This window comes from Nematostella vectensis, chromosome 2 (genome assembly GCF_932526225.1).
Source record: "Nematostella vectensis chromosome 2, jaNemVect1.1, whole genome shotgun sequence".
NCBI lineage: Eukaryota > Metazoa > Cnidaria > Anthozoa > Actiniaria > Edwardsiidae > Nematostella > Nematostella vectensis.
This window is the reverse complement of record NC_064035.1, coordinates 15,391,292-15,418,967: the sequence shown is the minus strand read 5'-3', so window position 1 is coordinate 15,418,967 and position 27,676 is coordinate 15,391,292. Positions and strand designations below refer to the sequence as shown.

At 41.1% G+C, this 27,676-nt stretch overlaps 1 protein-coding gene across 11 annotated transcripts; it reads left to right on the top strand.

Moving 5' to 3' along the window:
• The first annotated feature begins 24 nt into the window (after window positions 1–24).
• LOC5521865 (tripartite motif-containing protein 2) lies at window positions 25–27,676 on the top strand. 11 transcript variants are annotated; one of them, XM_032366849.2, is made up of 17 exons: window positions 25–363; window positions 2,022–2,396; window positions 3,338–3,469; window positions 3,934–4,044; window positions 15,311–15,547; window positions 15,701–15,910; window positions 16,394–16,488; window positions 17,016–17,280; window positions 17,914–18,049; window positions 18,744–19,017; window positions 20,065–20,152; window positions 21,585–21,674; window positions 22,136–22,201; window positions 24,136–24,471; window positions 24,926–25,067; window positions 25,436–25,557; window positions 25,948–27,676. In XM_032366849.2, the coding sequence occupies exons 1-17, from the start codon at window positions 214–216 to the stop codon at window positions 26,257–26,259; spliced, it is 3,141 nt and encodes a 1,046-aa protein (XP_032222740.2). In that variant the 5' UTR covers window positions 25–213; the 3' UTR covers window positions 26,260–27,676. The 11 variants fall into 11 exon arrangements, with proteins under 11 accessions (XP_032222740.2, XP_032222739.2, XP_048579551.1 ...); XM_032366848.2 differs by having other exon boundaries at window positions 20,065–20,209; XM_048723594.1 differs by lacking the exon at window positions 2,022–2,396 and having other exon boundaries at window positions 20,065–20,209.

The following is a 27,676-nucleotide window of genomic DNA, read 5'->3' as shown; positions in this document are numbered from 1 at the left end:
TACCAAATAAACAAGTTGGTTGCATTTAAAATTATATGAAGGCTTCAATAGTTTTCGACTTTGATGTGATTACTTTTTGGGTTCTCTCTAATCTCTCTTGACAGATGTCGTAATTTCTCGGAATAATCAGGACCTCCCACAACAAGGATCAGTAGAAAATACCAGGGTATCAATCCCGGGGTTTTATTCTCGTGTTCATTCAGAGGCCCTCCCATGTCCAAGGTAGATGAAAGAGAAAAACATGCTATTCGGAATCGACTCCGGTCGTCACTTATGCGAAGGATTCAAAAGACTGCCGGAAACGGCAATAATATTACCACCGACAACCACCTGCCAACCAAACTTCCCGGTCTTGCGAGAAAGGTAATTATCACTTGATATTCCACAGAAATAAATGCCATATCAGCTGTTTCTGATCTTATATTTCCCAGTCAAAATGCGAGAGTGCTTTTTTTTTTTCAAAACAGACAATAGGTATACCACTCTGCTGTTCGGCTGGTTCTTTATTTTTCAACACAGATTCCAATAGATATCAAACCCTTTTATTTCATGTTCGTATTGAATTAAAGTTGAAAAATAAAATCTTAGTGATGTATATCGTTTTATTTCATATTTAAACAAAGTACAACATTAACAATATGACGAGGTATCGGGAATATAATGATACCGCACTAGGAGGTGAAGAGCCCCCCCCCCCCCCCCCCCCCCCCCCCCAAGCTACGTGCCTACCACACTAAACCTATTACAAAGACTGTTTCATGGACTACTATGGACTACTTTTAAACTATTTATATTTATATATTTATATAAATTCGGGGATCTACTTTTTAACACTATTTACGGACTACTTTCACATCATAGATCAAATCTATAAATACAAATTTTTATCTTAATAAATAGACTATAAATATAAATACACTTCAAGTTCTCTACCTTGAGAAAAGAGCAAAATCCCCCTTCATCTAGGCGAGATAAAAGTTTTTCAGAGATACAGAAACACAAATTTCCGCAAGTTTTTTTTCAAGCCGCTCTGTGATTGGTCCATAACGTAAGTTCTGCGAGCTGCTTTGGGATGGATTGATGGAATTTCGATCCGAAAAGCACGTCAAGTTTGAAGGAATTTTTTACTGTAAATATGCATAAATATCTCAGTAGAACAGCTCTAGAAAAGAAAACAAAACAGAAATAAGCGAATGAAGAAACTCTCAACCTTTGGTAAGGCTGATTTTCATTGCCAAATTTCTCATTCCTTTTTTATCTGCAAGGAGTAAATACTGTGCTTGCAACTAAGAATTGAACGACTTCTTGGAAGTAAAAGCGCCAATCCAAATTCCTTAAACCGGTTATAGTCTCTCGAGTCCAGTCCATCGATGTAGTGACCAGAAAATGACCGCAAAAAAATTAAAGCTTCCTTCATCTAAACATTCAAACTTTATAATAAGAAATTTCCACATAACGATTTGAAATGGCTTGCAAAACGGCTGTTTCCTCGCTACATCTACACAATCCGTGAACAGGAGTTTCGATCCGTCTAGCTGTAAAGCTTGATAGATATTTATCACTGCTAAATCATTGCAGAGAGTAATCAAGGTGGAATTTGAATGAAACCTCAGCCCTTCTAGGACAAAGAAGACAGACAAAGTTATGTTATGGTACTAACGTATAGTTGTGAAATCTCAGCCTTCTATGAGAAAGACAAAGTTATGTTATGGTACTAACGTATAGTTGTGAAACCTCAGCCTTCTATGAGAAAGACAAAGTTATGTTATGGTACTAACGTATAGTTGTGAAATCTCAGCCTTCTATGAGAAAGACAAAGTTATGTTATGGTACTAACGTATAGTTGTGAAACCTCAGCCTTCTATGAGAAAGACAAAGTTATGTTATGGTACTAACGTATAGTTGTGAAACCTCAGCCTTCTATGAGAAAGACAAAGTTGTGTTATGGTACTAACGTATAGTTGTGAAACCTCAGCCTTCTATGAGAAAGACAAAGTTATGTTATGGTACTAACTTTATAGAAAACACTATCAATGGACCAGGTGTCTACTCAAACCCTTGTGCAGAAGACTGCGCAATTCAATGGTCGGGGAAACGAAACCAAGAACATGCAGTCTCTTCCAGTGCCTCTACAAAAAAGCCACAATAGACCTAAAGAACGCGAAGCAACCACCCCAATAAAACAGTCTACCAGAACAAAGAGGGCAATTAGTGACAGTAAAAAACAAAGAAATGCATGCGAAGGAAGCATTCCAAGAAAATGTTCCGAAGTATCACGAGTGAATGCGCCGTGGTCTCCCAGAAAACGAGCTGGTGACTCAGGGAAGAAAATCCTATATTCCACAAGCAATCCAGTCAAACAAGCTGTAGTTATAGATAAACACGAACCCAAGGAGGTAAGATACAAGACGCTTATCTGAAGTTTGAGAGATAAATGTGAAGTTCTAGAAAATATCCATACCCCCCCCGAATGGAGGAAAGGAAATTCCGGGGGAGTGAGGGGTCAAACGCCCAGGAAAAATGCCCTCTTTTTCCTTAACAGTTACTATATTATATTTTCAGGGGGTTGGAAATTACAGAGGGGTGGGGAGGTCATACCTCCGACCCCCTTTCATGGGGGGAGGGGGGTGTGGATATTTCCTGGAACTACACATTCAAGATGAAAACCGTAAATGGTTCTCCTTTAGTGAGAACCGGAAGTGAGAAAGAGGAAGCACATCAATTCTCCACAGGCAACCCGTCTTTGTCTGTCTCCCTTGCAGCTACCCTGGGCTCGTCACGCTAGAGCGTCACATCGACTCGTCACGCTAGAGCCTCACATCGACTCGTCACGCTAAAGCGTCACATCGACTCGTCACGCTAGAGCGTCACATCGACTCGTCACGCTAGAGCGTCACATCGACTAGTCACGCTAAAGCGCCACCTAGCATGACAAGTCCAGAGTGGCTGCGAGGGAGACTTCGAAGTTTTGGCTGCTAAGGCTATGTTAACCGTGCGTGTTATAGCACATGACGAGAACAAATAATACCTAAGACAAAAATGTGAAATATCTCAAACAATATTTTATGCTCTAAAAGATACGATACTGACTTACCAAAAAATATATAAATTACCCTGACCAGCTACGGTAAACAGATAGTTTTCCTCAGTTTGTGAAAACATTGGAAAGTTGCTAATGTTTTCTGTCTCGTTTTACTAAGCGTAAAGTCGAGTAAAGATTTTACGTGCTTATATTTCGAAATTGTAGTTTCGAAAAGATAAGATATTCTCTTGATAATTAACAATAATATCATATGTATCAACGTTTTGAATCATGTTTTCTGTCCTTGCATTCAAGCATACAAAGGACGAATCCCTAAATGTTGGTAAGACTATTTTGTTACCTGAAGCCCTGAAACAGATTCTGAAGAAAGGACGACCAGATGTGACCAGGTATTCAGCGAAAACAGATAACTCAGGCTGCAAGCAGGTAATCAACGATGTCTTAAACAAAATACTCTTCACATAACATCACTAGCCTGCATATAGCTCTCTAGTATTTTCTAGTATTTTCCTTGGTATAGGAATTTTCGGGTGGGAATTTAGACATTGGAATTGTTGTGGCGCGCGGACAAAAAGGGAGGTTTGGGTCGGGCGAAAGGTTGACTCCTTGCAAGGGTTTACCAACACCGAGCGTTTGTGTGCAGGCCATCCTATCACCGATAAACAAGGAACGACTAAGGATCCCTGTCTTTGATACCTCGTTTCGAGTAGGAACAGGCAATTGTTGAACCTGAATAAACTTGGACATAGTCTCGCCAGTGTATCAAAATTGACTTGTTTGAATTGATTTGTTTGTTGTCAATGCACTAAATTAAACACGTTTGTTCATGACTGAATTTTGTACAGCTAGCAGGTTTGGTGTCCAGGGGCATTAATTTTCTTTGTTTACAGAAAAGCCATCAAATGATAAGACGCGACGAGGAGGCACCCAAGAATGTCCTTAACATGGCGTCGCTTCATACAAGCAGCATTAATCAGACAGCATCCGCTCAGACCACGAAGGTAAGGCGTATCTTAAAATGTCACCAGTTAAAGCACTAACGATGACAGTGTTCAAACACAAGAACTAAACACTACTAAATAAGATATCTAACAAATGTATATCCTCAGAGTATAATATATCTAACAAATGTATCCTATGCAGTGCGGGCACACTGTAAGGTAAGGTAAGGCGTATCTAAAAATGTCACCAGTTAAAGCACTAACGATGACAGTGTTCAAACACAAGAACTAAACACTACTAAATAAGATATCTAACAAATGTATATCCTCAGAGTATAAGATATCTAACAAAGGTATATCCTCAGAGTATAAGATATCTTACAAATGTATATCTTCAGAGTATAAGATATCTAACAAATGTATATCCTCAGAGTATAAGATATCTAACAAATGTATATCCTTAGAGTATAAGATATCTAACAAATGTATATCCTCAGAGTATAAGATATCTAACAAATGTATATCCTCTGCAGTGCGGGCACACTGTAAGGTAAGGTAAGGCATCCTGTCAGAATCAAAGGTGTTTTCCAAGAAGTAAAATACACGAAATTAAAATAACAGATGTAGCTAGAGGCTCTACGGTCAACAGGGAGATTGTTACATAGCACACATTTCACGTACAAATGCCGAAAAGGTGGAGTTATAAAGCGCTTTGACAAAGATTTTGCCATATGTACTAAATTTCTAATGCGATAAGTATCGCAATATTTCACCTCCTTGGATTACTTACAGGAAAATATATTGGAATGTATCTATAGAAAGCTTTGTAAAAGAAAAAACCAAAGGTCCTTAATATCTAGCCCGAATAATAATATTGACAGCAAGTTTAGGGAACGGGTCTGGATCGCAAGATAGAATAACACGGGTATGAAGGATTTATTTAGTAGGTAATACTAGAGATCTGGAAGAATAAGATGTCCAGTTGGCTACTGTTTGTAATAACACGTTGCTCAGATCTAATAATTTACGGCTCTCGTGATTTTGTGTAGTCAACGACAACTTTTAATAATTACTAAACTATTCTGACTCTACTACAACTACAACTTCTTCAACTACCACTCTATCCATCTACAACAACAATGACGATAACAGCAGCAACAACTAGATATTCACTTGATACCCCTCTTGGCCTTGGCTTATTGTCTGATCCTTTTGATTTTCTTTTTGATCTACCGATTCGTCGCTTTTATTTTTGTCCTGTTAGTACTTCTTCTTCACTGTTAACCGCTGTCAAGTATGTACCGCAGGCTCTGAAAACACCCTACTTTTCTGCCATTTTGGCTGGAGTATGAAAATAATCCATAGTTTGGATTCATTCACCATCTTTTCGTATTTTTACGGAGCGTATGGACTCTTTTTACGAGGCTGTCTAAGGAAGTATGAAGTATTATTGTTATTATTCACTGAACTCAGCGGGCTTCAAGATCGCGGCTTCAGGTTAATGTGCCTTCTTTATTATTCAAATTATTGGCACGAGTTTCATCCAGCCCGCTAAATATTTCCTCATATTGCCGGAAACTACATAATATATCATTAACAAGTTGCTCTCAAAAGTGAAATGCGCTGAAAAATGGACGGGATTGTCGATTTGTGAGCCTTTTGGAGTTTTTCAAAGCAGGCTATTGGCATTTTTCTCACAGCAATCGACGCAACTCGTCATTGAAGGTATACATTTTAGATTTGTGTTGTCTTGGGTCGTGGAATTATTATTCGCCCTTAAGGTTTGTGCTTATTCGCTCTCAATGCCAACTTATTTCCAAACAAACAGACAAAATTCTTAAAATCCATAAACCATAAAAACGGCTCCCACCAGAATTGTGAAATTTTTGGGAATTTTGAATGCTATGCTAAAACCCAAACCTCTAGCGTTGAGCGATGGTGCTTTGTTTTTTTTGTTTTTTTTTTTTTGAAAAAAAAAAAATATTTCATCATGTTTTGCTCTTGATGTGAATGGAAGCAACTAAAAGATATAGTGGTAAAGGTTGATTTACTCAGAACTGTCAAAAGTCGAACCGCAAAAAGCGTGTCTAGGAGAAAGGTCTAGCGAGAGTTCGTCCGCTTCAAGTCGCTAAGAATCGGCTCATCTTTATTACCACTATCAACAAAAAGACCTTCTTTCCACCCTTCGCTTGTAAATTCTCATGAAGTCTCTGGTTTATTTTGAATTTGATCATAGTTCCCCTAAAGCGAACGCTAGCTTTCACGTTGCCATGCTACGAAAAACTGTCATATAGACATAGATTGTATTTTTTTTTTTTTTTTTTGTAGAAGAGAACGCGCTACCCACACTCAATTTGATTGAAAGAATAATGGCTCCCTTGCATAAATTGCTGAGAACTATCGGTATTAAGTCTATAACACTGGCCATACAGGGGATATTTGCATCGCATTGCGGGCAAAGATTATTATTTCAAAAAAGCGTTTTTGACGTGAGCCACCTGCCTACCTTCTTTTCGGTATTCTAATTATAATAGTAAAGACCGGAAGAACCAGCGAAATTCTCCTCTTTTTCCTTCTGTGTCGTTCTGTTTTCATTCTTGTAATAGATAACTTAAAATTGTTCATTTATTTGCAATCCTGAACTCTTATAAACCCCCCAAAAAACGTAAAATTGATTATGAGTGGTTGAGTGCTTGTTCGAGCGCAAATCCCCTCATTTGCAATTCTGTTTGACAGATGTCGCCTCACAAACGAAGCACGGATGCCATCAGAATTTCGCCTCAATCCTTTCCCAGAATACGGTCACTACTTTTTAGTTATTTAAAAAAGATATTAAGTGTTTTCCTGTTTATCAAGAAGCACCGTTGAAGACGCCAATTTAGGGCATCGAACCGACAACGGACTAACATTGTCACATTCTCTTATAATGAGATGGTGGAAGGAAAACTTTTGTTTTCGTTCATCACGAATGTTTTCCTCTGATATTCAAACAACTTTCATTTTATTGTATTTATAAATTCTCGGAATATTTTTTCTTAGAAAATAAGGTTAAGCCACAACTGCATAAACATAAAGTCAACTTCCAACTTTGCAAAACTAAATAAAGCTTAGTGAACTTTCAGGGTATACTAGCTTTCGGCCAACTATCGATACAATCAACATTCAATTGTTTTTTATTTTTGTTTTCATTTCAAGTTTTGTTGACCTATTCGAGAATACTCTATAGTCTGGCTTGCATAAGAGTTAAAAGATGAATTATTAACCGGATATCGGTCTAGGAGGAGTAATTTGATTTGCTAGTCAGCCATTCACATCGCTTGAATTATTACCCAGATCACCCCCTACCCCGTGTATCATTAACTCTCCATGCCGCAAACAAGCGTTATTCCACTCTGTTCGTCTACAGTTTATGGAATAAATAATCAGTCATGGTTTTGGAAATGCAATGATTTTTAGGAAAGACGATAAGATCAGTGGAGGAGAGGAAAAACAAGTCAGCAACGGAAAAAAACCCCGAAGTCACCAAAATGTGGCGAATCACGACCACTCGAAAACTGGCAGAGTTCGTAAGTGTCTGTTTAATAATAGAATGTTATTGTTTAGACCTTTTAACACAGAGCTATATCATCAGAAATGTGAAAAAGTATAAAAACGAATTGCAAGTTGATGTTTATTTATAAAACGGCTAATGCTGAAATAGTTTCACAAAGAAAACATAGTTCTACTTGGACACTGCCTTGGACAATTTCTTTCATTTTATGTCGTTACAATTATTTTCCCCAAATTCGTATGCAAATTGGATTTTCACATTCAAGCGGGAGCTTGGATAAACTGATATAACATTTTTTTTCATTTCATATAAGGAAGTATTGTCTGCCCACTCCAGGATATTGTACACTCGCTCACTAGGCATAATTAATATGCATGCAAGTTTCTTATTCATGATGACCGAGAAGATAAGAATACAAATACAGCAATTCGCAAATATTTTTATTTATTTTTTGATAAACCAATCAATTTTCACATTTTTTTCTTATTTCAGATTTTGCTGTTTCTAACTTATTTGACACTGATTTTTCTTTCTTTATCTTTATTGATCATAAAAATTGCTTTGCTAACAATTTTCCTTAGTATTTTTATTGGTCTTATAGGTCGTAGCCTTTTTCCATTTGCCCTTTTGGGCTTTCTTTGTTTCGTCTAAATTAAAAATCTCGTGCATGCTTTTACCTTATCAATAGCAGGATCTTGTTCTGGCGTTATCTTTAATTTAGGGTCTAAAAATTCAAATCTGTATTTTTTACACACATAGCACTGTCATTAGTGTCATGTGGAGACCCTATCAATTATAATTATATGGCTTGTTGACGGGTTTTAGCAGCCTGTTCCCTGCTAGCAGAGGCCTCTTTTCTCTGTATTTCGCTGGGCTGGAGTTCGCGAGGAAAAGATACCTCTGCCATGGGTCGAGACTGTTTCTGTTGCGCATGCGTGAGCGTTAATAAGCGACCGACGTGCCAAAACCCGTACCATCGCGCGAAAGCTGCCAATATGCTTTGCATGGGTTTAGTCGAAAATCATGAATCAAACTCCGGTTAGTTCTCCTCTTCGAAAAAAAAAACCAACTGTTCAATTTCAATCACCTGAAACGTCACTAAAAAGATTGAGCAACAAACGCAGCAAAGACGAGTTTTGTCTTGTTTGTGGGATTAATTTCAAGACATCTGGGCAGGCGAGTTTCTTCAATGTAAATATCGCACAGTTGGATTCGAAGAAAATGTTACAAAACTTTTTGGTAAAATTAGATCAGCTATTCCCAGAAGAATATGCAAAACCTGTAAACGGAAGATTGACTCGTTTGTCAAAAGAGAGAAAATTCTGAATGAAGATAAGGCATTGAATGGCTTCTTTTTATAATTCGTCGCGTGATATTTCTACGGAGGACGCCGTTTCGAATGCGGGCTTATTGTCCCACAGCGGATATACGCTTCACGCATGCGCTAGTCATTGTGGGCTCAAATAGTGGCCAGTAATTAATGAAGGGAGCATGCGCTCTGGATCTCTCGTCCACGACCGTGGACGGCGGTTTGATCAAACGAACGTGCGACCCATGGCAGAGGTATCTTTTCCTCGCGAACTCCAGCCCAGCGAAATACAGAGAAAAGAGGCCTCTGCTAGCAGGGAAAGCAGCCTGTTGCATACCATTTGAATATTTGTCTTTTGGACATTTCTGTTACCACAACAACGCAAGTGTTTGTATGTTTATTGCATATTTATTGTTAATTTGTCTTTTGCCCTAAACCTGCTAGTTACCTATTATAGGTAATAACGTCAACTGTCCTCTCATAGTTCTGTCGTCGTTGTTGTTGTATCTTTATTGGTAATCTTCTTTCCGAAACAAGCCGTTATGAAACATTTCATTTTGCCAAGTAATGACATTCTTGAGTACCCTAATGCACTCCTACGCCCAGACTCTCTGGTCTAGCAACTAATCGATAATCCGCGGTAGACCTAATCACTTGCAATAAAGCGTAAGTAATTGAGACACAGAAGCTGTATTAACGACATTTTTTAGCATTCATCTTTTCTATGATACGGCAAAAGCAATGTTTCTTTCTATGGAACGATTCCTAAATACTACGATTTTTTAGATATATATTTTTTGTCAAAGGCTTTTAAATGTCGTTGAATAGAAATCAAAAGGGATGTCAGTAGACGATAACTCTATATCTGCACTGCTACAAATTGCACGGTGGAAAGCGCCAGTGTGATAGGCATCAGAAACGTGTCAAGCTGTCTTGCTGTTTCGGGGCTCTTTGTATTTGATTGGATTAAAGTGGATATCGAATCAGGGTATTCTTCGTAACCTTGCCGTGAATTCCCAATTAACTTCGGTTTAACATTGCCAAATCAGTGAAGACCTGAAAATGCGACATTGGGATCAAAAGCGTGCATCAAAAATTATTCCCTGTACCGTGGCGAATCTCGGCAAGATGTGTCAAGTAGCCTGTATATTCCACACGGTTTGAACACAAAAGTCAAACGGAAGAAAGACTGTAATGGATGACTTACTACGGGTAACCTGTGCAATTTCTTTGTTTACTTACTGCAATTTCTTTGTTTATTTTTATACAGCCATTCAGTCATCTATCTGATAGAATAGCGTATTTATATGAAAAAACAATAATATTTATAACTACGAGCGCCTTATTGTTGTTGGCATAATGCTGAACGGCGTTGATATCCAATCGTTATTTAAACAAACGGAATTTTTATATCTATGTTTACTTTATTCTTATACATCCATTCATTCATCTATCTGATAGCATAAGCGTATTTGTTTAAAAAATATATAATAACTGGGCTTGGTACATTTGGTGGAGCCAATACAATAATTGTATGGCTGCAAAAAACATAGGTATTCTTCATCTCATTACAAAATCCATTCAAAGATGAGGAGAAAATGATCCTAGACCCCTAGATCATCTAAAAGTACCTCAATCAGTCAACTCAAAAAAGGTGTTCTATGCTGGCGCCGCTTTTAGGCAGTGCCTGACATCGTGCATACATTAAAAAAAACAGCAATATCCATTATACTTTATACGACTGAATCTAAAACTGATTATTATGAAATTTTCCCATAATATAATGCATATACAAATATAATGCACTGAAACTTCTATATAACGTAAGCTTTCCAAAATGCACATTTTCTTGCCAGTCAGCCTCTGTAAATTACACCTGGACACCTCCGAGTGGACATATATACTTCGTCCGTTTTTATTTTCAACCTCTAAATAGTATATAATATTTAATATTATCGGTGTTAGCGTTATAGTAAATTTTAGCTATACATCGAGCTTTTTAAACTTTTCAGGGAAATGTACGCTCAGAAGAGTTTTAAATGTGTTAATTCATTTTGGAAATCTTTCGTTTAACGGACACTTGGTTTATAATAATTTAGTTAGAGGGAGAGAGAGGGATTACCATAACTTCTATTCGGGAGTGATTATGTACAAATCGGGAGTAAGTCGATACTAATTGGATAATATATTCGGGATTGAGTCGATACTATTCGGTAGTGACTCGATACCATATTCGGGAGTGAGTCGGTTCTATTCGGGGGGGGGGGGGGGGGCTTTATACTATATTCGGGAGCGTCTCGATAATATATTCGGAAGTTGCTCGATACTATATTCGGAAGTGACTTGATACTATATTCGGAAGTCGGTCGATACTATTTTCTGGAGGGGGTCGATACTTTTTTCGGGAGTGGGTCGATATTATTTTCGAGAGTGGGTCGATACTATTTTCGGGAGCGGGTCGATACTATATTTGAGAGTTACTCAGTACTATATTCGGGAGTGGCTAAATGGTATATTCGTGAGTGATTCGAGACTATTTCCGGGATTGAGCCGATATTATTCGGTAGTGGTTCGATGCTACATTCGGGAGTGAAACAAAGTAAGGTTTATGCTAGACTCTCCGTCTGTCCTCAAATAGCGGTTAGTAAATCGTGGCCCAAGGAAAACTCGTGACGTAGCTCCTTTTATTATGTCCAATTTTAAAAAATGTGTCGCTGTTATTTCATGTGGGAAATCACTAGGCCTCGGATGCTTGTGAGATTTTCTATTGGTTAAGTCATTACCTTCTTTTGAAAACAATGCCGTCTAATTAATTAATGATTATGTACATGAACCTTACATCAGTAGTATTGACTAAAGTCCGTTTTCCTGTCAAGAAAAGAGCTTCAGGAAATCTCCTCTTGTGCAGTTTTCAAATAATCGCTTTGATTTCTAAAACAATGTTTATCAGTGCCCACGAGAAGCATGTTTGTTTCCAAGAGGAACTGGACTGTTATATTCAAAACTGCCTTGTTCTTTTGATGAGAACTTGTCATTCTTGTGAGGTAACTACTTTTCTATCTACACTCTCCTCTAACTTATGCCGGCATGTTCTTCCAGTGTAAATCATAGTATTTATCCTCGGTCAGTTGTCTAAGTGCCGCACACAAGGAGTACCTATAGGATTGTGTTGTGTTTTTTTTAAACTTCTTTGGTTTTCTGTTGGTTTTCTGTTAAGCCAATCTTCGTGCTTGTTGCGGATTTCGGGGTTACTCTTCTACATAAACCCTAGTTTTACTTGTGCGGTCAGTTTTATGTTTTCATTATTTGCACGGCTGCTGTCACGTAAGGTACGCCATGACGTAACACCGTGTAGGTACCATTTTTAACTTCTTTTGGAGACGTCCTTGACGGAAGCTGGTCCGTTGAATTAGGGACACATTCGCTTTTAACGAATAAAGGCGAGTGATGACATTTTGCGCGTGTACTATCTTTTTCTCTATGATTAACTATTGTGTAAACGGGTGTGGTGAAGTTTCTGCAAATGAAGTTAACATTGCTTAGCAGCCAATCTTAAAAGCGTTACATGACGTTATATGGGGTGCGCCCCCCCCCCCCCCCCCCTGACGGCCAAAACGTCATTTCTTATTAAGGAACTTTCAAATATTTATTTATCCATATTTATAAGCAGTTTTTAAGCAGGCTCCTTCCATATGATACCAACCCACCAGTCAATCCTGGAAACGGTGGTTAAGAATGCAGCATCTCTTTCAAAAGTGCTTGGTAAAAGTATGGAGATTTTAGAATCGCAGGGGCCAAAATAGTGACGTGTTTCTAGTTTTACGTGCTGCTCATTCAGAACTAATACTGTCTGTTATAAAATTTCAAGCACATTGTGTTTATGAAGTTTTGAAAATATGGTCACGTCACATATGTCACATGCACCTCGCCGTACCCAAGAGGACTTTGTCACGCAAGCTGAAATCCTAGTGGATTATGTGACGTCACTCATGGGCAGGTGTTCAAAGAAAATTGCAATTCGCATACACGGTTGGAGATAAAAACTTTCTACCCATGATCTTTTCTTCTAGAATTGAGAAAGCAATGTCCTGAGTAATCATTAAATACATGTTTTTTGATTAAGTTAGATCACATCGCATTTTTTTTAATCAAACATATAGATCCAAAGTTCTGTGTATATTGCACACTCTGAAAATTTAGGTTACATGAAGATACACGCCATCTCAGTGATTCTTCACCATATAATGGGCTGTTCTAGCGTACTTTGAATGTTGTCTTTGTGTTTTATCGATAGTACTTTCGGATTGGTTGATTCGTTTGCGGCGGCATTAAGTATTAAAGAGTTGCTATGGGATTTTACCCCAAATTTGAATCGAACAAGCCTTAATATCTTTTACGGTATTCATTAATAATTGCTTTATGTATTGTATTCAGAATTCTAATTTTATTCTTTTCGTCTAAGCTTTCGACTGCAAGAGATGATTTGGCAATGCCTTAGTCGCTACATATGACCCTTTATACGCCGGCGAAAGCTGTCGTGGTCTTTCCATTTAGGCCGACCACTTTAACATGCTGACCATTAGCAAATATGATAGGCTGTAAATGAGATCAGTGATAAACAAGACATTTTGGAAATGCAAATATGAGTTTCAGACTCTTTCCAAACACCGGGGAGAAAAATGTATTCAAAGGAATTAACCCAATGAATATGGACTCCGCAAAGCGGGAGACGGGCACGAATCAAGAATCCAAGAAAAAGGTCGGTAGTTGTTGCTGAATCTACTCAGCTCTGCGCTCCCTGATTTTGGGCTGATTTTCGATTCTGTCGGATTATACAGTTTGTTATGCTTTAAGCTTCCGTTTAGAAGCCCAATGATAAAGCTGCAACCTCAAAGGGTTTATTAAGCTTCAACATTGTTGTTACATGTATTTTTTTTTTCGATTCCGCTATTTGCACTATTTGTGCTGTGTTGAGGACAACGATTTTTTTTATCACGGGCGTCGATCTTGACTTAACACCAACTTGGTGATTGAATCGCTTGGAAAAGGTGTCTGAGCAAAGCTTTAGATTGATTTTTACAAGCGGCATGACAGAAAGTATAATAGTGTCTTTTGAAAAATGAAACAAATCCTGATAATGGTGGAACTGCATCAAACGGGAGTCGCCGAATTAAGAATATTCGGGTTTCACTGATCATTATCGGTGTGTTATTTGCATACATGAGAGGGATAGATATAATAAGCTCCAATGTGCGTGTTATTTTCTTTCTTGTTATAAATTTTACATTGGGAGATCACAGTGTTTTAGACACACCTTCATTCACCGCTATCGGCCGACCGAGCTTGTAACATGTACGAAGTAAAGGCAGCTAACGAGTGAGCTCAAATGATTTACGCATATTTACGCAAACGATAAGCAAACGAAAATAATATATTTGCGATAGCGATAGCATACCAATTTACTCAACTCTTGTGTTTTGTAAAAATAAAGCTTTTGATTTCTTTCGTCGCATGATTAATATGGGAACATAGCAGTAGGACAGGAGCAAAAAATTGCAAAATTCAAATTTTAGGACTGTGTTAGTTTATATGTTGTTGATAATTTGCCTAGAGATTCCTTGCGTAACATAAAACAAAAACCTTACAATTTGAACTCTGCCATCTTTTGCTCCTGTTTAGCAGAGGTATTTTGTAGTAAACTGTGATTTTTGCTTTCACTTCACTTTGAGGCCGAAATCAATTCTATTTTTGTATAAGCACGCCATGGCAATGCTGCCGGCTGCTTGATTCCTATGTTTATTTGAGAGAGGTTAGATGTTTTCTTAATGAGCCTCTCTTTAGAAAATGAGAAAATAACAGTCGTAATGATTTAGTGCCTGCGCCCCAATGCGATTAAAGATGTTGTGAGCTTTTTATCAGACCACGAAAACTGTCAGCTCCAAAAGATTGTTATAGTGATCGATACGCCCATCAATGAGTCTACAAACCCTGGAATACTGTCAGAAGCATGTTTTTTTTTTTAATCTAGGGGGAGGTATAGTCATAAGGGGGGGGGGGCATTTTCAACCATGCAATGACTGTTGCCATGCCATGTCCATCTACTGGGGGATCCCTTCCTTTGCAGCTAATCAATCAGATAGACAGGCAGGCACTCAGTTTAAACATGAAAAGATACTATGTAGAATGATTTGTACTGAGTATTGAATAAATACTGTGTACTAAATACTAAATTTAAACTTTGTACTAAGTACTCAATGTACACTTTACTCTGAATATTGAATATTTTCAGTTTATGTATGAATACTCTCTACTTATTGCTAAATAGATGCTTTAGTCTGAATATTGAATGAATGCTGTGTACTGGTGAATACCAAATTGATAATACTCTGTTCCGAATACTGAATGAATACTATAATCTGGATAATGACTGAATAATGACACTCACCTATTTGTATTGCTGCCTTTAGGAGCACAAGATGGCGTCGGTTCAGCGCGATGACCTAGACCTTGGGCCGACGCCGGATTCTCCCATGATGCCAGGAAGTAATGTCAACCTGTTTTGTCCGCTGTGCCATGAGATGTTTGCAAACCCGCGCCTGCTACCCTGTCTGCATACGTTCTGCAAGCGTTGCTTGGAAAACCTCGTCCCGCCGCGTTCACACACGCTTTCCTGTCCCTCGTGCAGACTGGATGTAGCTCTCGGTGTACGTACTCTTTATGCGACTTATGTTTTGCCACAAAAACAGCTTTAGGGTATATATTACTTTGTTGAGAACCAGCAAACTTAAATAACCTCGGCGTTCTTATCATTCAGAGTAAAATAGTTCATGATATGTTTATTCTTATTTCTTCATTAGGAGAGAGGAATAAATGGCTTCGCGCCTAATTTCGTCGTCACGACAATGATTGACGTGGCGGCGGTGCGTAACCATGATCAGAAGCCAATCCTGTGCAGTAGCTGCGAGGAGAAGCTGCCCGCGGCTGCGCGCTGTATAGAGTGTATGGACTTCCTGTGTTACGACTGCCGCAATGCACACATGCGCCTTAGACTTACAAAGACACATCGGGTAAGCCTGTTAGTCAGCAGGGCCGTAGCAGGGGGTGGGGCACTGGTTGCACAGGCCCCGAATACTTTTAAATTAAAACTGCCAATGTTTGAGTTCTGCTACAGCTCCCATAGCAAAAAAAACCCTTTCCAAGCAAAACAATATTTGTCCTATAGTTGCAGACAATTGATTGTAAGGAAGACTTTGGTATCGCTTTCATGGATTTTACTGCCAATGGATCCGCCACTATAAAACCAGGCCGTCAGTCTGTCATTAGTCCGTTCCCTTGTGGTCCAGCCAACCAGTCAGACGGATAGACAATCAGTCCTTATTTTAGTAAATTAATCAGTATGTTTTTTTGTGAATGTGTAAGGTTGATAGGCTCGTCGGTGTTCTTATAAACAGCAGTCAATTCTAAAATAATAATAATAATAATGATAATAATAATAACGACGACGACGACGATAATGATGATGATGATAATAATAATCTCTCGCCTTGCAGGTTGTGTCTATAGAAGAGCTGCGGTCCAGTTCTCACCCTGAAGACTTGTTGCACCGCCCAATATTCTGTTCCGATCATGGTCACGAAAAACTGAGGTGAGTTTTAACGTGAATTAAACTCTCTGTTAGGAGAGTCTTGAAACTCTTTCTTAAGAGGGTTTTGAAACTCTCTGTTATGAAAGTCATGACCGTCAGGAGAGTCATGAAACTCTCTGTTATGAAAGTCATGGAACTCTGTCAGAAGAATTCTCTGTTAGGAGAATCATGAACTCTCTGTTATGAAAGTCATGGAACTCTGTCAGGAGAGTCATGAAACTCTCTGTCAGAGGATTCATGAAACTCTCTGTTAGGAGATTCTTGAAACTCTCTGTTAGAATAGTCATGGAACTATCTGTGATGACAGTCATGAAGCTCTCTGTTATGAGAGTCTGCTGCTGGATAAGCTGATAAGGGTCTTTTTTACACTGATTTCTTTATCGTTAATTTTTTTTGTCGTTTAGTTTATCGTGTATTTTACCACACTATTCTTAGGGGGATCTTAGAGGAAGCATCTTACCTTATTCATCGTCTCCGTATTGATGGAGACACCGTTAACACTAAAGACTCCCCCATACGTTTCATAGGTACTTCTGCGAATCATGTGACCAGGCCATCTGTCGTGAGTGCACCATGACAACACATTCAACCGCCAATCACAAGTACACACAGCTGACGGATACGATTGATAAGCAGACCAACTCCATACAGACATTGGTGGAGAAACTGCGAAGGAAGATACCAGCAGTTGAGCAGTCCACCAAAGACGTTGAAGAGGTCACGTGTCGCCTAGAGGCTAGAGCCGAGGTTGCCAAGTCTGAGGTGCAGAAATGCTTCCCTAGGATTCTTAAGGTAAGGCTCGGTTACTCACCCTTTCTCGCCATTTTGGTAGGATAACTTGATCACTAAAAAATGTCATAAAACAATGATTATTTTTAGGTGGGATAAAAGAATAATGGGTACTGTGGGTGTTAGGTTAAGGGGATCTTAGGGATATTAGGCTTTCAATGCGACAATAATAGCTTCATTGTATTATCTCTACTAGCACTTCACTAAAAGCGTATGGGCATCTCAGCTCTGCTGAAACGGGTTAGATTCCCGTCGAGACATATAGAGCATAAGGGCGCGTTTTTTACTCGTGATTCTGGAATTAGAATGATTAGAAAAGAAAAAGCGCGCGTTCGTTTATCCCGTATTTCCATTCCGGAATGGAATGTAGGCCATTCCACCCATTCTGCTACCTATAGCAGACTCGAATGTTATTCTGAACATTCTGTACCAACCATTCCCATTACATAATCATAGGAAAAAACGCACCCTAAGTATAATGGAATTGAACATTGGGTAGGAAAAAAGAGACTCAACATTGTACCCCCAATCCTCACATTCCACTTCATACCTAAAATCAACCAAGTGACGACAACGTGTACCAGCTTAAGGGTGCTCAACGCCATGTTCCATTATGGCCTGCTTTGTATTCGACAGATCTTGCAAGATCGCGAGAAGAGCATGATGAACGAAGTCGAGTCGGTTGTTCGGCAGAAGTCCAACGTGCTAAGTATGCAGCAAGAAAGATTAGAGAACGAGCTCAAAAGGCTTAGCATCACTTGTACTTTCACAGGTACGACCCAGTCATGACTCGCATTGAACCAGATAGGTAGATTACACGAGAATACACTTCTGAAAAGAGAGAGAGGATATCATGGGGTCGCGACACACATTAACTATGAATCACATGAATCTATTTTTATTGGACAAAAATGGACATTGCTCATTCAGCATTTGACATCAGTATTTTTAGAGCAGAGGTGTTGTAAGTGCCACGTCATGCTCAAATCCAAACTAATTGTATTCTTTAAAAACCATTTATAATACACAATTAACAGGGGCATGTCCAAGGAAAAAAACGCAGGGTGGATTCCAGAGCAATAATTACTGACTTTGCAGAAATAGTAATAGTACACTACTGACCTAGATCCAATTAACCTTAATCCAATTAACATTCCAGGGGCGTGCTAGAGAAAAACGCATGGTGGAGTCTAGAGTAATTATCCACTGACCACGGATCAATTCAGTTGAAACTGGCATCCTAAGATCTTGTAATAGGTCACTGGATCCATCTAGAAACTTTTTCTATCCAAATACACACATAAAATTAACAGTCTTCTTAAGGTGCCAACCGGAGTCGAAATCATCTCGTCACATGAGCAGGTTGGGGTCCGGACCCCCCCCCCCCCCCCCCCGCACCCTCACCCCTCTGTACAAAAAAGTGAGTACCTTGTTTTCATACTTGTTTTGATTTCTTTACCTTGTAGAACAAGTCCTTCGTCATGGTAACTCGGTGGAAATCCTTGTTGTTAAAAAGCAGCTTTGTGAGCGTCTCAACGAGCTTATCACCGCCAAGTTTCAAGGCGAACCAGAGGAGAACGACATAGTGTACTTCGTAGCAAACCAGGAGGATGTCGTTAGAGCGATTGAGGGACTTGGACAGATCAAAACTAGCCAGGCGTTCCCCACGATGTGCGCGGTGGCTGACAATGTAAACCGTGCATTCAGAGGAAAGAAGAGTCTGTTTTCTGTTCAAACACGGTATGTTTGTAATTGTGTTACACTGAGCGAGGCTATAAGAACTAGGCAACTATCTTAAAAATGTGAACTTTAACAGCACACTCCCATACACACATTGGCACCAGTCGGGCCAAGAAGGGACGCTAGCAGAGTCTATTACCCGTACCGTTCGGCAACCATGTACAGCTGTTTCGTCCTTATTAGGACTCGTCAGCATGGCGAGCCTAGTTCTCAGTTAAACTTCATCGGCAATAAACTGCAGGGCGACTTCGACTTGAACAAAGGGCTTTAACCCACAGCTCAGATCCATGTGGGATCTAGAGCTGCGACCGGGTGTATGCTAGTGTATGTTATAGTTCACATTTAAAAAATGCCAAATATGTTTATGCTAAAAAAAAAAAAGAGATTCCTAGCAAAAGAGAGTTTTCATTAAATACCCTGAGGGGAAAAATGGGCCCTCTAAAGGGAGGCTCTGATTTTTATATGAGTTCTATTAGAATTTTAGGAGTTGTTAAAGAGGGGGGAGGGGCTCTGCACTTTCAAGATGTCCTGAGTCAAAATCTTCCCTCCCCTTCGGGATATTTAATGTACACTCCCTATATTACGCTTCAGAAAATGTATCATTATGTTTTGAAGGTTTAGTTTATAGGGCTATTGATAAAGAGACATAACTTATCAGACAAATTCGCCAACAGCAAGATGTAAGAGTGTTGTACTTTTAATTGGTTTAACTAGGGAATGTACAGCTAATCTGGATCCGCCAATCTTGAAAAGGCTGTTCACCTTAAGATTATTATCATGACTTTTGCATTTTGAATCTACCGCGCTTCCAATGCAGTCCACAATAACATTCTGTAACACACCTGCTTCTCAATCTAGCAATCTTCTAACATGAAAATGTCTCTTTTGGGTGGACAACCTTTTCAAGAACACGCCTCACGTAGTTCCGATGAAGTCTTACTTTTTGCTCTATGTTCTGCCTTAAAAATTAGTATGAAAACGATGCCAGGAATATTTTGTGCCGTAGGATGGTTACCTAGTTCTTACCTAGTTGTTTGTTCTCTTAAGCGATCACCTAGGTAACCCGTGTTCGGGTGGTGGAGAAGACGTACTAGTCGATGTGTACTCGGCAGATGGTCGGACCGTGCCCGCTGAAGTAAGATCTGACCCGACTACGGGGAGCTACTCCAAGCGCCTAATTCACCACTCAAATGTTAGCATCCGTAATGAGACTGAAGCGCCCGACTTGAGATAAACCGCTTACCGCGACTGCCATCATAGACATAAGTACCTCATCTACACCAACCTTAAGTGCTCTATCTGCTGCCTGGAACCATGGGGTTGCTGATCGCGATCTCAATGTTTTTGACTGACGTTTGCTGTAGTTTAATTAGTTCAGCTGCATGTTTATGTGAAGGAGGGCACATAGAGCATTTATGGTGTGCTTAGACCGTATATCTTTCGTATCGAAGGTAGGCAATGAGCGACTAACCTCATCATCATTTGATACCGAGATACGATAAAGAATTGTTCGAGGTCCGCTGTGCACATCTGGAAGAGGTTTCCTACGTACTTTAACTCTCATCAACAAACATGACAACCTGTTTGTCATTCTTTATTAATGCTACACTAACCATCAAAGGCTGCATGAGGCATGTACTATCCCTCTAATGGCAATTCTGCATGCACGTGCATGTCTTCATTATTTCCGGGCTGTCATAGGTACAAAGGGTAAATGGCTTGTAAAGTCTTGGACATGACTTCATTTGTGGACGTACTTACGATGCATGAGCCTTTGAAATGAGACTTGCTTACTAACCAACTCTAAAATACTACCTCACATTCCAGCATATGATTTTTACGCTCCCATTTGTACTTCTTTCATACTTTTATTTCTATCTTGCCGTTCTACACCTCTATATTGTTATATTTATCCTTTACACGTCATACATGTCATAGTTGTCTACGTGTCATTGCCTATCGTATTTTCTTGTTCCATGTGGCTTATCCACGTTTACGTATTCTACTTGTTCGTCTTAATTCGTCGTTTACGTGTCTTAAGTCTATCGCTTCTATTATGTTTATCTCCCGTAGTAAGAGATCTTTTTGGCAGTCATTTTCCTCTTATCACGTACATGTTATTAGCGTTGTGGTTGGACGTCTTCCTCGTCTTACCAAACCTTGCTTACCTGGTATTCTATCTTGCTTTCTGTGTTGTGATTTCCTTCCTTTCATGATTTCTCCTTCCTGCCTTTCGATCAAGCTTCATTACACATTCACTTTCTCGTGTTAAAGTACAGACGAAACCGGCCTCGAAGTAACACTTGTGTTGGTGGATTCTCTCTGTGTAAACATATATAACAGCCCACTTACTTTAAAGTGTTGTCCGTGCACAAATGAATTCAAAATACAAGCCGTTATCATATACAATACCATTGAATTTCTCTATCCACGTTTATCGGTTCAATGTTGAGTCTCGCAACAACAGGTAGAGTCCTGTTGTCTCGCTCCTAAAGAACCCCTATTCTGCACTGGGACGGGTACTTGACATCACGGGTACTTTAACACTGGTGTTGTTATACACACAGTTATCGCCGACTGACTCCTGGTCTCAAGGCCGTGAAAAAGAAAGGTTTGGGCGAGAGAGCGGGACTCAACTTTATGGACAAGAGAAAACTGTAAAGATTTCTTTTGAATCAATTTTTGAAAATACGTTAGTGGTTTTAGTAGGTCGGTCTTCAAAAACGTCACCGGCACCCTTGTTTGTTTGTTTGTTTTGTTGTTGTTTATATTGTCGTTGATGATATTGATCGTGTTTTTGTTGATGTACTAGATGATATTTTTATATCATTATCATTCATATTTTATTTTACGTGTTTACAGCCGAATTCGAGAAAAGATCGATAAAATCTTAGGTTTTACTGTGACCTAGGATTATTACAATAGAATGGATTCGGCTGTAATGACCATTTTTCGACTTGAGTGAAGTTCCTAGTTTACTCCTTTAGAACTATGAATGGAAAGCATCTATGTGCCAAAGTCACATCACGCAAGTCGAAGATGTATTTGATGCCTTAGTAAATGTGTTCTGTTGAGAGTTTTCCCTAATATTTGACAATCGTGTTGTTGTTGTTGACAGGTGGAAGATAATCGTAATGGTACATATGGCGTATCTTACACCCCGCAGAGCACAGGCATGCACAAGGTAAAAGGAGGCTCCCTCCAAAGCCACGAAGCCAGGGGAATGCCGCACCCTCAGGCACCCTTCGGCGTTGGCTCAGGGAGTCAACCCCCTCCCCGGGAACATAGTTAGGCGTTGGCTCAGTGAGTCGACACCCCCCCCCCCCCGGGCACATAGTTAGGCGTTGGCTTAAGGAGTCAACCCCCTACCCGGGCACATAGTTTGGCGTTGGCTCAAGGAGTCAACCCCCTCCCCGGGCACATAGTTAGGCGTTGGCCCAGTGAGTCCTCCCCCCCCGGGCACATAGTTAGACGTTGGCTCAGTGAGTCGACCCCCCCCCCCCCCCTGGGCACATAGTTAGACGTTGGCTCAGTGAGTCGACCCCCTCCCCCGGGCACATAGTTAGGCGTTTGCTCATTGAGTCGACCCCCCCCCTCCCCGGGGCACATAGTTAGGCGTTGGCTCAAGGAGTCAACCCCCTACCCGGTCACGTAGTTAGGCGTTGGCTCAAGGAGTCAACCCCCTCCCCAGGCACATAGTTAGGCGTTGGCCCAGTGAGTCGACCCCACCCCCACCCGGGCACATAGTTAGACGTTGGCTCAGTGAGTCGACCCCTTCCCCCCAGGCACATAGTTAGGCGTTGGCTCAGTGAGTCGACCCCCCCCCCGGGCACATAGTTAGGCGTTGGCTCAGTGAGTCGACCCCCTACCCGGGCACATAGTTAATCGTTGGCTCAGTGAGTCGATTCCCTCCCCGGGCACATAGTTAGGCGTTAGCTCAGTGAGTCGAACCCCTCCCCGGGCACATAGTTAGGCGTTAGCTCAGTGAGTCGACCCCCCCCGGGCACATAGTTAGGCGTTGGCTCAAGGAGTCGACCCCCCCCCGGGCACATAGTTAGGCGTTGGCCCAGTGAGTCGACCCCCTACCCGGGCACATAGTTAGGCGTTGGCTCAGTGAGTCAACCCCCTACCCGGGCACATAGTTAGGCGTTGAGTCAGTGAGTCGACCCCCTCCCCCCCGGGCACATAGTTAGGCGTTGGCTCAGTGAGTCGACCCCCTCCCCGGGCACATAGTTAGGCGTTGGCACAGTGAGTCGACCCCCTCCCCGGGCACATAGTTAGGCGTTGGCTCAGTGAGTCGACCCCTCCCCGGGCGCATAGTTAGGCGTTGGCTCAAGGAGTCGACCCCCTCCCCAGGCACATAGTTAGGCGTTAGCTCAGTGAGTCGACCCCCTACCCGGGCACATAGTTAGGCGTTGGCTCAGTGAGTCAACCCCCTACCCGGGCACATAGTTAGGCGTTGGCTCAGTGAGTCGACCCCCTCCCCCCGGGCACATAGTTAGGCGTTGGCTCAGTGAGTCGACCCCCTACCCGGGCACATAGTTAGGCGTTGGCTCAGTGAGTCAATCCCCTACCCGGGCACATAGTTAGGCGTTGGCTCAGTGAGTCAACCCCCTCCCCGGGCATATAGTTAGGCGTTGGCTCAGTGAGTCAACCCCCTACCCGGGCACATAGTTAGGCGTTGGCCCAGTGAGTCGACCCCCCCGGGCACATAGTTAGGCGTTGGCTCAAGGAGTCGACCCCCTACCCGGGCACATAGTTAGGCGTTGGCTCAGTGAGTCGACCCCCTCCCCGGGCACATAGTTAAGCGTTGGCTCAGTGAGTCGACCCCCTACCCGGGCACATAGTTAGGCGTTGGCCCAGTGAGTCGACCCCCTACCCGGGCACATAGTTTGGCGTTGGCTCAGTGAGTCGACCCCCCCCCCCCCCCCCCTCAGAGGGAAACCCCACCCCTAGGTACATGAATAGGCGTTGGGTCGGGAGAAGTGTGGCAAAAAAAAATAGAAAAAAACATTTCTATGACAATACGTTACATTTCAAAAAATATCACGAAAACATTTGTGCATTTCACTTTAACCGTATTCCACGTCTTTTTTAACCCTATGTATTGCGTGACAGGTCTCCGTTACAGTGCGTGACAAACACATCCAGGGAAGCCCTTTCAAAGTGAACGTCATGAACCCCGGCAGTGACTCCTTTGTTAAATTCGGAAGAAAAGGCTCGGATATCGGAGAGTTTAACGGGATATTCGGGGTTGCTGTGGATGACGAGGGGCGTATTATCGTGACAGACTGCCATAATCACCGCGTCCAGGTGTTCAACGCACAGGGGGCTTTCATGTTCCAGTTTGGCCGCAAAGGGGAAGGGAGCGGCCAATTCCAGTGTCCCACAGGCGTCGGGATTGATCCAGAGGGCAGGATTGTGGTGTGCGAGAGACTCAGTCCGAGGATACAGGTACTCGCTAATTCTGCATTATGATTGGACCTTATATGGGTGTTTTGTGAAGTCCCTGTTCGCACGGTATATTCGGTGTACAACAATATTACATCGTATTACACAACAGCGTGTAAACGAGCTTGAAACAAGTGCGAATCTAGGAGATTGAGTGCCTACTATCTACCCCATCTAACCCTCCCCCTGTTTCCCCCATTTTGATGAATCTCTGTTTCACTGTTTTTTTACTACCCACTACTTCATGAGTCCATCCCACACCCACCTGTATCCATTTTCTAGCTTGTCTATCGTCTTTTAAGAGAACTGAATCCGCCATATTAAGAATTTCTTGTGTGTAATACAAAGGACTGTATGAGATCTATTACACACAACCCCAGAGACTGGGATTGTAACGCTTATTACACCCACATCCCTTTTTAATCGATAAACAAATGTTAACATTTTTGGCTTTCAGATCTTTGACCGCGATGGAATGTTCCAGCAAAAGTTCCACGTGCCTGACCTGAAAGCTTCTACCCTAGCCGTAGACGAAAACCGAAGGATCATAGTGGCCGACTCGGCGAATAGGTGCATTCATGTCATATCCCTGGACACAGGTATACTTCTTTTTACTCCTCGTGTTTGTTATATAGCTCGTTTGGCCTACAATTACCCCGACAATGAGAAGTGTATGATGCCATTCCTCGGAAATTGTTATTTCTAAGATGTGCATAAGATATTTAGAATGATTAAAGAGATTGGGAAGACTTATATAACCGCCTATAACCGTATTTTATCATGAGTTTATTTCTCTCAAGGGCATTTAGAAGTAGTAAAACGTTATCCGTGTTTTAGCTTGCTTAGCAAGTGTGACATCCTTTCCTCTCTTTCCTCACCCCCTTAAGTAAACATTTGGGTGCAAACCCCCAAAAAAATCAACCAGCCCCGGCCTCAATAAAAAAAACTTGATTTTTTACTTTTCCAGGACAATCATTCAAATTCGGTTCGTTTGGAGACGGTAATGGCGAGCTCAGTTACCCGTGCTATGTGGCCGTTAATCCACAAGGCCATATCATCGTATCAGACATGCATAGTCATCGCATTCAGGTAAATTCACACACCTTACAAAGGCCTTGCCGCACCTCCCTCAACCAGCCTTGTATAGATAAGTCCACTTTGTAACACACACACCCACCATTACACTGCACACAGGCATTGTATAGGAAAAGAACGCCTAACACATAAATCCTGCAAATGCTCTTGTGTATGTTAAGACCGCTCGACACATAAACCCTTAGACCGCCCACAGCTGTGGAACTAAAAACCAATTAAAACACATATACCATTTCTTTGCCCACAATAGGCTTTTTGTAGTTAAAATATAACTAACACATAATTCCCTACACTATACACGACTGGCATTGACGAATGATTTTAATTGCTAAATAAGAAATAAAAAGTTGATATAGCTACTTTTTCTGTTTTTTTTTTTTTCAGATCTTCGATTCAAGAGGTAGATTCCTGTTTAATTTTGGTCGCAAGGGAAGCCAAGATGGCGAGTTGCAGAGGCCAACAGGGGTGGCCGTGATGCAGAACGGGCACATCATCGTGGCCGACCGCGATAACCACCGTATCCAAGTGTTCAGCAGTGACGGGCGATACTTCGCCAAGTTTGGCAGCAAAGGGGAGGGTGATGGCCAGCTGAACGACCCGCATGGACTGGCTCTGACACCAGACGGCAATATATGCATCGCTGACTTCCGAAATAACAGGGTTCAAGTGGTTCCAGGCGGAATTTTGTTACACTAAGGTTATTAGACCTGTCCAATGGTCAAATCAAACTGCCACTGCTAAAATAAAGACACGCTGTTACACGAGTGTTGAACTTGAAATGGATGGCAAAGCCTATCAGGGTAATTCTCCATTGGAGGAGAAGCTTGAATAACAGCACATACTAATTTGTTTTTCATGCACTCCTTCACAAACCGACGGCCGAGTGTGCCATAAGGTTAAGCTTTCTTCGAGGTTCCTCACTACTAACGCAAGCAGCGCTGTAACAATGGGTGTTATGTGTTTCAGAAGTCTGATGAGCTTCTCTAATGGTGATCTGTACATTACTTCGCACGTGACCTATCACATGTTACCCCCACATTTGTCAAACCAGCTTGTTCCAGTCAAAACGTTCAATTGGAGCATTTATCTCGAAATCCGGCTATATGGACAAGCTAATCATTATGCTGGATAGTGAAATGGCAGTTTTCCTGATTACTATATGAACGAATACCGTGCTTGAAGGCATTTCTTAAGACGCGATAAATGAATGAAAACATAGCCTATGAGATATGTACTTATTATACAATTGTATGTAATTTTTATTTATGATAGGTAGGGTCTTAAAGTACTAAATGCAGGAAATACAAAGCATTTTCTTTCATATTTTTCTTATGCCTAGCTCGCAGTACCGCTCAAATGAAACAAAACTCAGTATTGTACCACGAGCTGGAAGGAAATTACTTCAGAAACTGCCAGCTAATAGGAACAAGAGCTACCCGCCTACGGGCCTGAAGTGCAAAGAGCGTGGATTAAGGGTAGCACTGTCGCGAGTACCAAGGAAACGAGCTTCCAATCACCTATAGTAGGCTTTGTTTTTCTCTCTTGCTGCCTCCACAGCGCTCTTGTCCCACGCTGATTCCTATTGTATTTAAATAGCATGGTTCCTGGCGTTCTCTTTGGGATTCCTGTGTTGGCCGTGAGACTGGGGAGAGCCATCCTGTGACGTCACAATTTTAACCAACCACAGGGTAACCAATGAATATCCCGGGTAAGAACGCCTTGAACTAGGCTGCAAAAATTACATATACAGCCATAAAAGTTTGCTATGAAGTCCTGGGTAGGCATGCAAAGACTAGAAAATGAAGTAAATCACACAGATGTTAGGCTCCATACATTAGATGATTGATCGTTAGCATAGGACTTTTAATTCAAATCCACCCCACATGAAATCTAATCTGAAATTCTTCTCACTCTTAATTAAAGAAGTATACATACCAATTTGTAAATCCCGAAAAGCCAGATGGAGATTTGTGTGGAATTAACTGCATTCACTGGAGTAGAGACTGAGGTTGTTATTGAATAGTGGTATAATAGTACGTGAGTGTCGCTTGTTAAGGGATGCGTTGCACACGTTTGTATGACTTGAGAAAGTAAAAGGATGCGTTCGTTTGAA